This window comes from Bombus fervidus, chromosome 3 (assembly GCF_041682495.2).
Source record: "Bombus fervidus isolate BK054 chromosome 3, iyBomFerv1, whole genome shotgun sequence".
Taxonomy (NCBI): domain Eukaryota; kingdom Metazoa; phylum Arthropoda; class Insecta; order Hymenoptera; family Apidae; genus Bombus; species Bombus fervidus.
The window spans coordinates 7,887,368-7,899,885 of NC_091519.1; the positions used below are offsets into that span (position 1 = coordinate 7,887,368).

A 12,518-nucleotide genomic window follows, 5' to 3' on the forward strand; every position below is an offset into this window, starting at 1 on the left:
GGTACTCATCTGTATCCGTATCGCTTCGTGAAATCGGGTTTTCGGTTGCAGCACGGCCGTATCGAGAGCGTAAGTGAAATTAGTCGCGGTTCGGCGAGTGTGGCCGCAACCGGGTCCTGGCAAGAAGGAAAGTAACGCGACTCGCGACGAATGAGGGTGAATCGACGCGAATGTCGATCTTACGACGAAAGGGAAGTAGACAAGACAGTGGGGAAAAAGGGGAACGATGCCACGAAAGAGAAAGAACGATCGGTCGGTGAAACGAGGTGTGCGCTCGCATTTTCATTCACGACGTGTCATCGTGTGGGCGTGCCGTTTCTAGCCTGTTAGAGCGTAACGGCGTCTACCTTGTCGTCTGTGTTAACGAACATACGAGCACGTTTAGCTAAGAATGCGATAATAGGACAATGGGACGTGAATTCATTGAATTTTGAAGAAAATAGACGCGAATAGAAAGTGGCGGCCCTTTTAATTTTATAGAATTTCGGTGGCTAGCATACGTATCGTTGCGACGTGTCAAACAAATCCTCCTTTTCTTTGTGTACGCGCACGCCGAAGGGTTGTAAATTACTAAAATAATTTGTATGATCTTTGCTTTCACGCTTCTGTCGATCGATTATTCATTGAAAATCCGATAGCTGAATTTCTATGTCCACTACAAAACTGTATAATATTAACATATTCACGATTCAACAAAATTTATAAATATATACATATAGCATGAATAAGAATTAATTATTGAGTTTCTCATAACGTTATTAAAATGTTGATGCTCATTTAAGGGAAGGTAGAGTAACGAGTACACTGAACCACATATGGGTCAACGGACTATGCACTTGTTAAAGAAGTTCTGTCACAATACATTTGTCCAACTGTTGAATTTTCATCGACAACCACTCAATACAAACCGCAAAGGCCTAACTCCCTTCCACTTCAACACTCGACAGTGCGTCTGCATTTATTCGCCGATGAATACTTCTGCAAGGGATCGAGACGTTCGTCAATACATGTTCATACCCATTCACCGAATTCCTTGGTTCAATGGGCCGTATCCTGAATACGCAATGACACGCAGCTTTTACCGGCTCGTGAGGAACCAGGATTTTCGCATCTAGCCTCTGACGGTTGACTCCCTCGATCGTTCGTTGCATATGCAAGGGAAAAAAAGATTAGAGGAAATCCATCCAGCAACGACGAGGATTCATTACGATACTTGCAAGATGTAATTTACAGCGTCGTTAACGAGTAGGCACGAGCTTAGGTGTCACGAGTCGCGTTTCTTCCTCGCTTCCATCCTTTATTTTTCTCTGTCTCGCTCGTTCGATCAACAATGAAATTCCAGCGTAGGGAGTACGTAGACGACGAGAAAAGATGAAGTCGAAGACTTAAAAAGAGAAACTACCTACGCTCTTTTATCTCGGTGGCCCTTTGTATTAAGCCGCTGTCGCAACTGGTATGCGCCGGCTTCACCAAAGTCCACCTTCTCTTCCTGTCAATTCTTCCTTTTGTTCCTTCTCTCTTGCTTCGTTCTCCCTTCAATCCCTCTCTCTTTTCCTCTTTTTTCTCTCTTTAAATGGTTAGTCCTGTGAAACGCGTTCCTAACATACGTAATTCGTTCTTCATGCCGGCTCTTATCACATTCGTCGTTCGTTGACTCCTGATGATGAAATACTGAATCTTCTCTGACCTCCTGCTAAATCTTCGCAATCAATTCGCAATGTAAATTTTTATAGATTATTCAGCTACGATATTATCGATTTCGTATCTTTATTTTTGTATTTTTCGCAGCGTAAAGACCTGCAAAACACATCAAACGAATTCCAATGCTTCGTAAACAAACTTCTTCGATTCCAGTATATCATTAAATTCTCATCTTTATCCTTGAATCTGTCAAACTTTAACCAATTAACAGTATGTAAATTGTTCAAAACTTATGTTTCACCCAAACACATAAATTCCAGACTTTAGCTGAATGTTATGCGAATCTTATCGGCTCCACGATCAATCCTTCGATTTTAGTACATCAGTTTTATCTTTAATTCTTCATCTTTAATTTCGAATCTGATATTTTTCTCGTAGAATCTTTCCATTATGTACGTCATCACTAACGAAATTCAAGCAATTAAAAATCATACGAAACACTGTACTACGTCATTCGGACACTCGAGTACCATATCTTCTACAATTTTTTATTTTTTTATTGAATCGATTTTGATTCCAATGCACTTCCGATTTTTCATGGTTATCCTTGAACTTGTCCTTGAATTTCACGAGAAATTCCTGCACATATTACCGTGAAAAGACAGCCGGAAATCACGCGAATCCAAACACGCATTCCCACGCACCCACGTCTCGTAAATTCACGCCCCACGTACACGCGTGAAAGGGACTTGGTATTTAGCGATGTGAATCGGTTTCACTGGCGATATACAAGTCGTTCTTCGTGTTCGTGAATTTTCACGTCTCGGCTGACACCGAAATACGCATGCTTATTCATCCGTCAGCCTGATCTGCATACTACGCCGATGTATCGCGAGAACTAGCCGGTCGAAGTGCGAAGGTATGCGATTGGCTCGCTTCCAAGCACGTCCAGCTGTCACTGGGCGACAGTTACACTAGAATGCCACGTGACAGGATAAATATGACCTTAACATTCAGCGGACAAAAACGAACAATGGCTTATTACATTTTGCTGTTGGTACACGGTCGAGTTCATAAGAACGAAGAAACGCGATCGACCAATGTGCCAAGGTATAATACTTCTAACCGACGTCTGTTTACGGAAATCGCTCTTCACTGAATGCTTGAAAGAAATTAGAAGAATGACAGCATCTTCTTTATAGACATGCCGTGAAAAGAAATGTTTAAGGATGTTGAGTAATCCATTGGTTCGAACAGTAGTACACGTACACTTTTGCATTGTGTAATGCGAGAAAATAATGGTGTTTAAATATCATAAATTTGAGACATTCATGAATATACTAATTCTTTGCTTTCTAATATTCATAGTTTTTCCTGCTTTTTAATTGTATATTATTTACGTGTGCTTTGTGACAACTCCGTATAATTTTGAACGTAAATTATACAATTTATGAAACAATTATTGTATACTCATATATAGAATAAAAATCGTGGCATTTTTAGCTGTATATCTTATCAGATATATAGTAAACTTTCAAACGTGATAAAATTATATTCTAAAGAATAAAAAAATTCAATGAAATAAAAATAATAAAAATAATATATATAACAATAGCAATAAAAAAGAAATGAAAGAAAAATGTCTTCGTTCGAATTAAAACAATCAAACTTTATAAAAAAATATATTCAACTTTTGTTATATATTTTCGAATTGAACTTAAGTCTCAAACTTATGATTCGTAGTATAAAGAATATCAAAAAGAATAAGAAACGTTATTCAAGAAGTTAGAGACACCCGAATGGAACATATGTAGCTAACAATACGTTTTTCGTGGTTTCAGGAAACGGAAAAAGGCTGCCGACATGTCGGCCTTGAACGCCGGGCCTTGTCGACCCGGGATTATACTCTGTTTGGCTGTTCTACTGGCATCGCAATCCAATTCTGGTAAGTTTTCAAGCGAATCTACTAAGAAAATTCTTTCACAAAAGAACCCACTCGCTCTACAAGACTTTTATCTTCCCTTTCGTCTTGCTTCCACCAACTGCATGCACACGCTCAACGCGTCGGAACGTAACTCATTTGGCGGGAACAAGTGTACGTGAGATGGCACGAAAAGGAAGTCCTCACGAGGAAGAACGCTGACTTTTTTCGATCAGACTTTCTATTCTTCACGCGTTCATTTAAAAAGATAGAATAATATCGGTAATACGCGATTACAGTGATTTTTTGATTAATAAATTGTATTAACGTCTCTATAAAAATTTTTAGATATCGTACGAAGAGCGTACAAATAGCAGTTCAGAGAATAGTAGCTTCTAAAGAGAAACATTACAGTTGCACTATATTTGGATCATGATGAGTTAAAACAATTCAATAAATAATTTTTACTTATTACTTACGTTACAATTATTTATATAAATATAATAATAATAAAGATAGTATTAACATAAAATTAAAAAAATACTATCCGACAAAACGATCTATCCAGATAACCAAACCGAACACCTTCTCATAAATTTTCAAGGCACATCTAATAAATAACATTGTCGAAAAATAACAAGATACAAAAGAAAAGATTTTCACGGTTGAATTTTGCCCGACATTCAACTTACACAAACACGCAGGGATAGAATTAATTCTTCGTCGATGATCAGCCCGATCAAATCTCTCCTTAATCTTCTTTTTCCAAACCACCGCTATGACTAACCCAACCAGGCAATCTCTGAATGAGCAAGCCAGGCTCCGTCAGGACATCGAACCTATCTTTGTCCTTCCTTTCCCTTCAAGAAGAGAATAGTCTTACCTCATAATGCTCACCTCTGGCATCGGGCAAGTCGAGGGCCCCGGGGTGCTTTCCCATGGACCTGGCACACCATATTCGTTCTTCGACGGCACTCGGGTCGTCCCAGTGCGGCCACTCTTCTCCACCACAAGAGCCACGCTCTCTTCGGGGATATCGTATACGGTCTCTTCCGTTTACGTCGAGCCGGTTTCGAATTACGTATACGCGGACTATCCCTGACCGCGCCTGCTATTCACGGTCAACGATAGATCGAACGTGGTTGACTGACAGATTCGATCGGGGACCGATTAGTCATCTCTGCCCTGTGGCCATGATGCCGTTGTTGCATCAGAAATCATTCCAAAAGGCAGGCAGGCAGAGACCACTTTCACCTGCATCAGGGTTACGTCACGTGAAACTCAAGGTCAAGTTCGTGGGAAAAGACAGTGTTACGTAGGTAAATTTATCTGCTTCATCTGGCTCTGTAACAACGTTGGATTAAAATTGGTTCAGATTAATGGTTGAATAAATAAATCGATTTTATTTGCTATTTTTTTTCGTTATTCGCGAATGCTCATTGCTAAATCTATGGAAGCCCGTTTCAGTGAACGATCAAATGCTGACAGTCTCATTTTGACAATCTTCGTATCTCTTGATTTTCTAGATTAATCGTTTCGCTGATACTCCAGATCAATTGCTACATTTTTATGAGGTCATTGTTGGGTGATTACATTTAGCCTAGTCATCAATAAAATAAGCGATGTAGTCAAGACTCTTACGAAAGACAAGTTAGTAAACGCATGTGCGTGTACTAATTTTCTGAAAATTAGTCTAAGATCATACAACCGAGTTAATTACACTGCGTCCAAGAGCTAGACAGTTAAGATCACAATCTCGTCGACTAAAACACAAAATCCGTGGTGAGAAGATCAGTATAGAGGTACTCTAAGAGCTGTTAGTCCTCGAGATTATACTCGGACAAAATTATTACATAATTGAATCGTGTATGTTCTGTACTATTATATCCAACACTATTACAAAGAGAGATATAAACTCGAATCTGTAATATCCGTGTGTGTCAGAATCTCCTATTTCTTCCGTGTCTGATCAATTTTAATTTCACTGACAAACAACTATCGGAACACAGAATTAACATTCGTCACTTCCTGAATTGGATCTCTGTTACGTCGATTTTCATTCTGTGCATTCAACTACCTTAATAGACACCTGTATCGAATTCTAATCAAGCGCATCGCACTTGATTCAGAATTTCTATTAACCTTCTCACAAGGGTTGTTGCAACATCTGATCAATCGATACATCTTCCGGTTTCGCTCGAACGGTAAAAACGGATGATAAAAAAAATACGAACAACCGTGATCACTTGCTGGATCTTAGTCATCCTTCCCGCGATCCATCAACGCCACGATTCAGCATCGATCCTGTTTCCCGTCGCAACGCGTAGCCATCGGGAATCATTCTCGGAACAGCGTGTTACCTCGAACGCAGCGACGTGCAAAAACGTTGCATCGTCAATGAGAACTCATTAGAGATGCAACGTTTTTGCCTCGAACCTGCCACTCCTCCACCCCGCCGACAATTGGCTGGTTCGACGAACAGCAGGTGTGGACAAATGGTCGTGGGGAGCGATTGAATTCCCCACGACTCCGTACATTTCTCTCTCTCTCTCTCTCCCTCTCTCTCTCTCTCCCTCTGTTTCTCTTTCCTCTCGCGATTCTTCCTTTTTTCAACTAGATCACTGGGTGATCCTGTCCCTCGTGCGCGCCTATCGTCGCCGTTTTTGCCGCAGCTTCCCTTTCGAGCGAGCGAACATCCGTCGAGATCGACGCGTTCTTCGATCCAATTCGATCCAACCAGCCGACGTGGTTTTCTTCCATCAAATCGGCGCGTTTGAGGGGCGTTTGCGGGGCGTTTGCATTCGAGAAAAAGATCGATATTCTCGACGTATCGCCATCACCATAAAACATCCCTTTGATAAAAAACCACGAGTTTCGTTAACTGCTGGTTGGGCTCGGATATTCAAAGAAATCTTCTTGTCTTTCCATTCCGAACGACAATTTCGTTGAAATTATCCCCATCCTCGAGGGATTCGCCTCGATCGTTTCGAAACGAGACCGCGTGGAAAGACATTTTGTACGTATCTCGAGTAGCAAATAAGAAAAAATTTGAATTCAATGAACCGAATCCAGTTCCCAGTGTAATTCATCGATCGACCGCACGAGTAAGCCGTGATCATCGATCCTCGATCGATTCGACGTCTCTGATTGACGACGCGTTGGACGAGCGAGGTTGAAAAAAAGTTGACAGGAAAGTGATATCCGTGTCGTAACCGGGAACGAGATTTCGAAATCCTCGCGGAAACGATGTACGGAACGTGGAGAAGGAGGGAAGAAGAGAAAAATGCGTGTCGTTGCTACACAGCTGCACGAATAGCGGTTCCTGTACTTGCCTGCATTCACGTGATGCTGTGAATTCTGGTCAAACCTGTAGGTCCCGAAGAGATGGCCTCACGGATGTCACTGACCGCGTACCTCACCACGTTGCCCACTTACGGTCCATGTCGCCGCACCTGACCCTCGTTCCATATTTATGCCTTAATGCCAGCCAAAGTGTCGTTATCTTCGAGTATCATTCAATCGTCGGACCATGCACGACTTCTCTTCGACAGCTCTCGAACCATTCGTCGGACATTTCCTGAAAATATTATCGAATAATTTAGTTGCTTCAACAAACGGCGACGTCATTCTTGGAATATCTGTTACGTGAAAGAATTATCTCATCGTGATGTCAGCGTGATTGCTTGATTTTTTAGCTTGCTAGATTTTTTAGATTTATTCAGTTCGATCGATAGACAGAAAATTCCTTGGATATAATTTTGTTAAGTTTGGTAGTTAAGTTGTAATACGAATGAGATAAGTTAAAAGGATAGAAAAATTTGATCCAAAATTTCGTACTAAAAGAAATCTCAAGGTTTCTTTGGTTTAACTCTCACGGTAGTTGTGAACGACTACGCAATTGACAAGGGGAATGCAAAATCTTTACACATTGCTAGATTTCCATTCTATTTATAATAATACTGCATTGTAAGGATAGATAATTAATATACTTCATGTTTGCAATACATATATCTACATCATCGACAAACTATATTTTCACAGTGGCATTATTTTTAATTTTATTATTCACTCCTGTAATAAATAATCGAAGTTATTATTCTCGTTCCGTTGAGTTACTTAAACTCATAATTCAGTCTCAGAATGCGACAGATAAAAATAAAATTTACTTAACATCGATTCATCTGTACAAACGTCCAACAGTAATAACTTTCCGGCTAATAATAACAAAATCGATTTTACATCCTCGCCGTTGGACACGGATATCTTTAATTAAAATCAGAGTAATTTCAAGACTCGTCGTCTTGGTCGTGTACATTTGTCAGGTAAATAACACGCCGGTATCAAACATGCTCGGGCAAACACATTCGGTTTATTTGCCTCTTGAGGAGGGTCTCGGCGCCTGTTTGAGAATACATCTATCTTTCCTCGTTATCGCGGTAATTAATTGCTACCCTACTGTCTAGCAGCAAGTCTTCGAATTTTAAACGCGATTCGAAATATAGAGAGAAAAGGAAAAGGTTTCGTGGTTTTTCGCGCGTTTCGAACGGCGAATTCGAACGTCACTTAAAATTCGGGACGTGTAAAAGAGCGGTAAAGTAAACGTAGCGGTCAACCGTCATTAACAAGGGTACACGCACGCTGCGCTTGTACAAACACTCCTGCATAATTAGCTGGTTTTCCAAACGCCTTATTTTTCTTCTGGTACACGAGGGTTACATAACCCTTGTCGAGAATTCGTTGCCCCGGTGAAGAAAAGGGCATCGATCTGAATTAACCGTAAAAAGACCAGTTAAGGTATGTTGACCTATTAACGTTGGGACTTCTTCGGAATAACCATGACAATTAATAATTTTATTATAGAAATTTCAATCGATTCACAACGGTGCATTTTTTAGGATTCCAATTCCCATAAAATAAAAAGTTAAAAGCATTTATATGTTGTATCTGGTAGCAGAGGTACGAGGAATCTTGTAAAGTACCGCTCATAGTAAATTCTTCATTTTATTACACTGTTAAAAAGCCAACAACAGCTGAGTGATTCTCATGAGGCTGAGTGATGTTTTATTTAAAATAATTGCATGTGATTCTTTAACGATTATTCCGATGGTATAAAAAGCAAACTTTAGTATTTCTGGCGTTAAAAACATCCGCCTACCGCGATAATTTCATTCCAATTACTATTTTCATTGCCGCCATGAAAACTCTGTAACAACATAGCTCCAAGGTTTCTATATACCGTTCCCTATGCACCCTCTCTATCGCGCCCGAGCTTCGTCCCAACAAACGTTTACTTTCCTCTACTCTATTTGCGAACCACGGCTCCTTATCGTTGTCGTTTACGATCATCGTCACGGGCGTGAAAACACATTTCAAGACGGAAGTAACTCCTAAACGGGGAACAAGAACAAATGATGGAACAGCCCGGTTTTACTATACTGGTCCGAAGGATCCTCTTGGAAACTGGCAGAACTGAGAAAAGGGTTCCTTGTGACTGGTACGTCGTAAGAGGTTCCCATGTTTTCTATCTTCGTTCATTCCTTCGCTCGATTCGTCTTTTATCTTTCTCAGCTCCTTTCTTCGCTACCTTACCGGAGGTGATGAGGTCAGCGGCGGTCACTTGACAAAGGGTATGGTATAACGGAACGCGTGGGTGCAACTTCGTCGTGACACGGATTAAATGATCGTATTAATTTCTCTCTGCCTCTGGCACGGGCCCTGGAATTCGAGGCTCCTCTCCTGGGAAACGGTCTTCGTGCTTTAAACGTGTGACACCGGACCTTTCTGCGAATTTGCCTAGTTGAACGTGACGCGCACAGGCTTACTAAAGTATTCGAACAGTTACGAGTACATTTTATGAATATATTATGCGCGCTATAGGTAACATTTGAAAATTTCATCAACGTTGTTACGGGACTCGATTATGATGATTATATTGGTAAAGCTTGGAACACATTATCGGAAAATGTACTTTGTAGTCGATCATACCGAATCTTGCGAAATTTTTCAATTTTGTTGAAATGCTTTCTTGAACTGCCGTTCTTTATAGATCACAAATGATAGTTTGCATTTCGTTTCAACTCAATCAAACAATCACATATTATTTACGATGGAGCGAAACCAATATTTCGTTCTTAATGGATTGAAGCCATCGCTATAGCAAATCTTATGCCTCCCTTAATAAAGCATTATAAATCATTTCCTTTGAAGTTATTATCTGTAAGAAAACTTGTTTGCTAATAACTAAATGATGTTTCGAAGATAAAGGATAATGCGCAAAACAGGAACCGATGACTCGATAGATTTACAAGCAGAAGAGCTTCCGAATCTTTCGAAAATGCGTTTTCATCTCTATTTTCTGAAATAACCAACGACGATGAATATCTGCATTCAGTAACCACAGATGTGCCATCGTTCATAACAGAACCGCAAGAAGAAGTTGCATTTGCTACCAGTTATTCCTCTAGCCACCTGTCTTCGAATCTCATTCTCGTTTTACCGTAGCTTCGCGATATTGTAAGCGGCAATAAACTCGATTGAAAATAGGAGATAATTTATAATTGTCCTCGAAACAGCCCCGTTGCTGCGAGCGAACGTTCGCGATATTACGCCAGAACCGGTTAGTCAACTTCTCTTAATGCAACACACTCGATACCAATGACATTGACATTGAATGTCGGAAGAGCACAAGTAGTGATACTTTCCGACCCATTAGGGAAGCTTTAATTTCTCACGTAAACGCTAACGACGATAGTCATTCGTCATCATTTGCCATTCGTACAATTTATCGTCGCGTGCGAAGAGCTTGTGCATGTTAATGTTAGAAAGTATCGTTCTAAACATGGGATAATGAACAAGTTAATCGAGCCTCTTTGCGAAAAATGGTAAACGTAAATGGTAGAAATTGAAAATTATTAATCATGTTGATTTACGCGAGATTGCTAGATAATTTTTCACTATGTTTTTGTAGCTTCTGTTGAGAGAAGAGCTTCCTTTTATGGACGACCTAATTATTCAAGCATTAGTGGGTATTTGATAAACGAGTAGCACACTGATGATTAATGAAACTCGCTAGTTAACCTAATCGTAGAACTTATCGTAATCTAACTATAAATATTAACTCTTCCATAATAAAGTGATTACCTACTTAAGAAAAATATTAGATCTCAACAGAAGGATGGAATAATTATCTACAATATGCACATCATTGTACCGCCAAACAGTTTGGCTTCACTTTTATCGTCTCCGATTTATGGGAAGAATATGAAGCACAAAATATATTGTAGAATATAGTTCGCTATTTCATGTTCCTTTTCTACTGCGTAATCATGTCCAGTTTTTATTTTAGTACAAACAGTAACATTTCATTACTCTTTCGTTTCCCATTTGAAATTTTCTTAATTCAATAAATCTTGCAAATCGCAATGAAGCATAATAGACTTTCCAAAATCGTAACTCTATACATCATCCAAACATCAACCAACAAACCAAATACTACGGACAAAAAGTTACGAAGTTCTCGGTCTTCCAGTCAAAGAGTCTGTTCGTAATAGAGCTTTTCATCCGACGCAACAAGGATTGCAATTACTTCATTGTGTTTTTCATCTTCCATCGCCATGAAGAGAAATCCTCCATGGCGGTTGCGGTGCAGGGTAACCGCGACCTTGGGAGACACGTAGTGCAGAATTTCGTGCACGCGATACGCGCCGGGAAGCAGAAAGCCAGGTGCTCATCAGAGCGTGTGCGGTTGATGGTAATGAACTTTCGCGAGGCAAGGCCGCCGGGATGATTTCATAACGCGCGCGCAATGCCTTTGCTCTCGCTCGCCTGACCAACCTCCACAAACTCTCTCTCTCTCTCTCTCTCTCTCTCTTCCACTGCTGCTCAATTTAATAGCTCTCTCCTCTTTTCCTCTTCCGAGACCGCAACAGCTCGTTGTACGAGCCGTTGAACACACGCTCGACCGAGAGGGAAAGAGAATCATAAGACTCGGTAATAAAAAGCTCGATCGAAGGAGCGAGTGAGAGCTAAATAACCGGAGAACATTGACTTATATAATGAATCGTGCGTCTCTGAGGATGAATAAGAGCTCGGCCTCGATTACCGTTCCTACGAGAACGTATGAATTTTTTCCTCGCCGCACGAGGCGAGATCGCCATTATTGTTGAGAGATAATTCAAAGGCCGTCTGTTTGTCCTTGGTTAATTACATGCAATGCAATTCCGTGGTCGAAGAACCTGTACGTGGAACGAAACGACCGGAACCTTCCTTCTTCGATAAGCATATGTACTTCGCAGGTATCTCAATTAATTTATATCAGTTTCTTGATCGAATTGTTACATATTAATGATAAATTAATAAATAGAGGCAGCAACGATTTTTTTTTTTTTTCATAGATTTTAGATTGAAATGAAATATTATTGTTGTTAGAGTTCATCTTTCCGGGAACAAAAATATCTCTGACAGTCAATAATCCCGTTACTCCGTAAATTTATTCCACTTAATTCAATCGATTCTTTAAATCGATCAGGATCGAACCAGTGGACAAACGGGTTACTTTTTACGATCTTCTGCACGAAAATTGAATACAGAAGAAATTCGCAATAAAAAGAACCGTTATCTCCGATATCTTTCGCCCTGCTGAGCGAACAAATTGTTTATCCCAATACTACAAAAACTTTCTTTGTGGCACCTGTCGTCCCTTCGTCCATTTATATGGCCGGATAATCTCAGTAAGCAGAGACAATGTAACGGGTTCTCGACAGACGTCCATCTAGGTTCTTGCAAATGCGGAGAAAAAAACCGGGCACAGTTGCCGCAAATTTGCTCGTTCATCGGTTGTCCGTTCCTGTTGAATGAATACAAAGTGATCCAAGATTGTAATCACGCGCGACACGCCGACACCTCGATGAAGCCTTACTTGCTGGCAAGGGCCGAACGAGCCGTAATAATTTAGCAC

At 40.4% G+C, this 12,518-nt stretch overlaps 1 protein-coding gene across 13 annotated transcripts in view; it reads left to right on the top strand.

Moving 5' to 3' along the window:
- Positions 1 to 12,518, top strand: part of LOC139985262 (uncharacterized) — a 61,887-nt gene that overhangs the window by 30,299 nt on the left and 19,070 nt on the right. For all 13 annotated transcript variants that reach the window (XM_071999554.1, XM_071999561.1, XM_071999553.1 and 10 more), the window contains one exon: positions 3,483 to 3,586. In XM_071999554.1, the coding sequence (XP_071855655.1) occupies positions 3,505 to 3,586 (82 nt within the window). In that variant the 5' untranslated portion in view covers positions 3,483 to 3,504. The remainder of the gene's footprint in view (positions 1 to 3,482; positions 3,587 to 12,518) is intronic.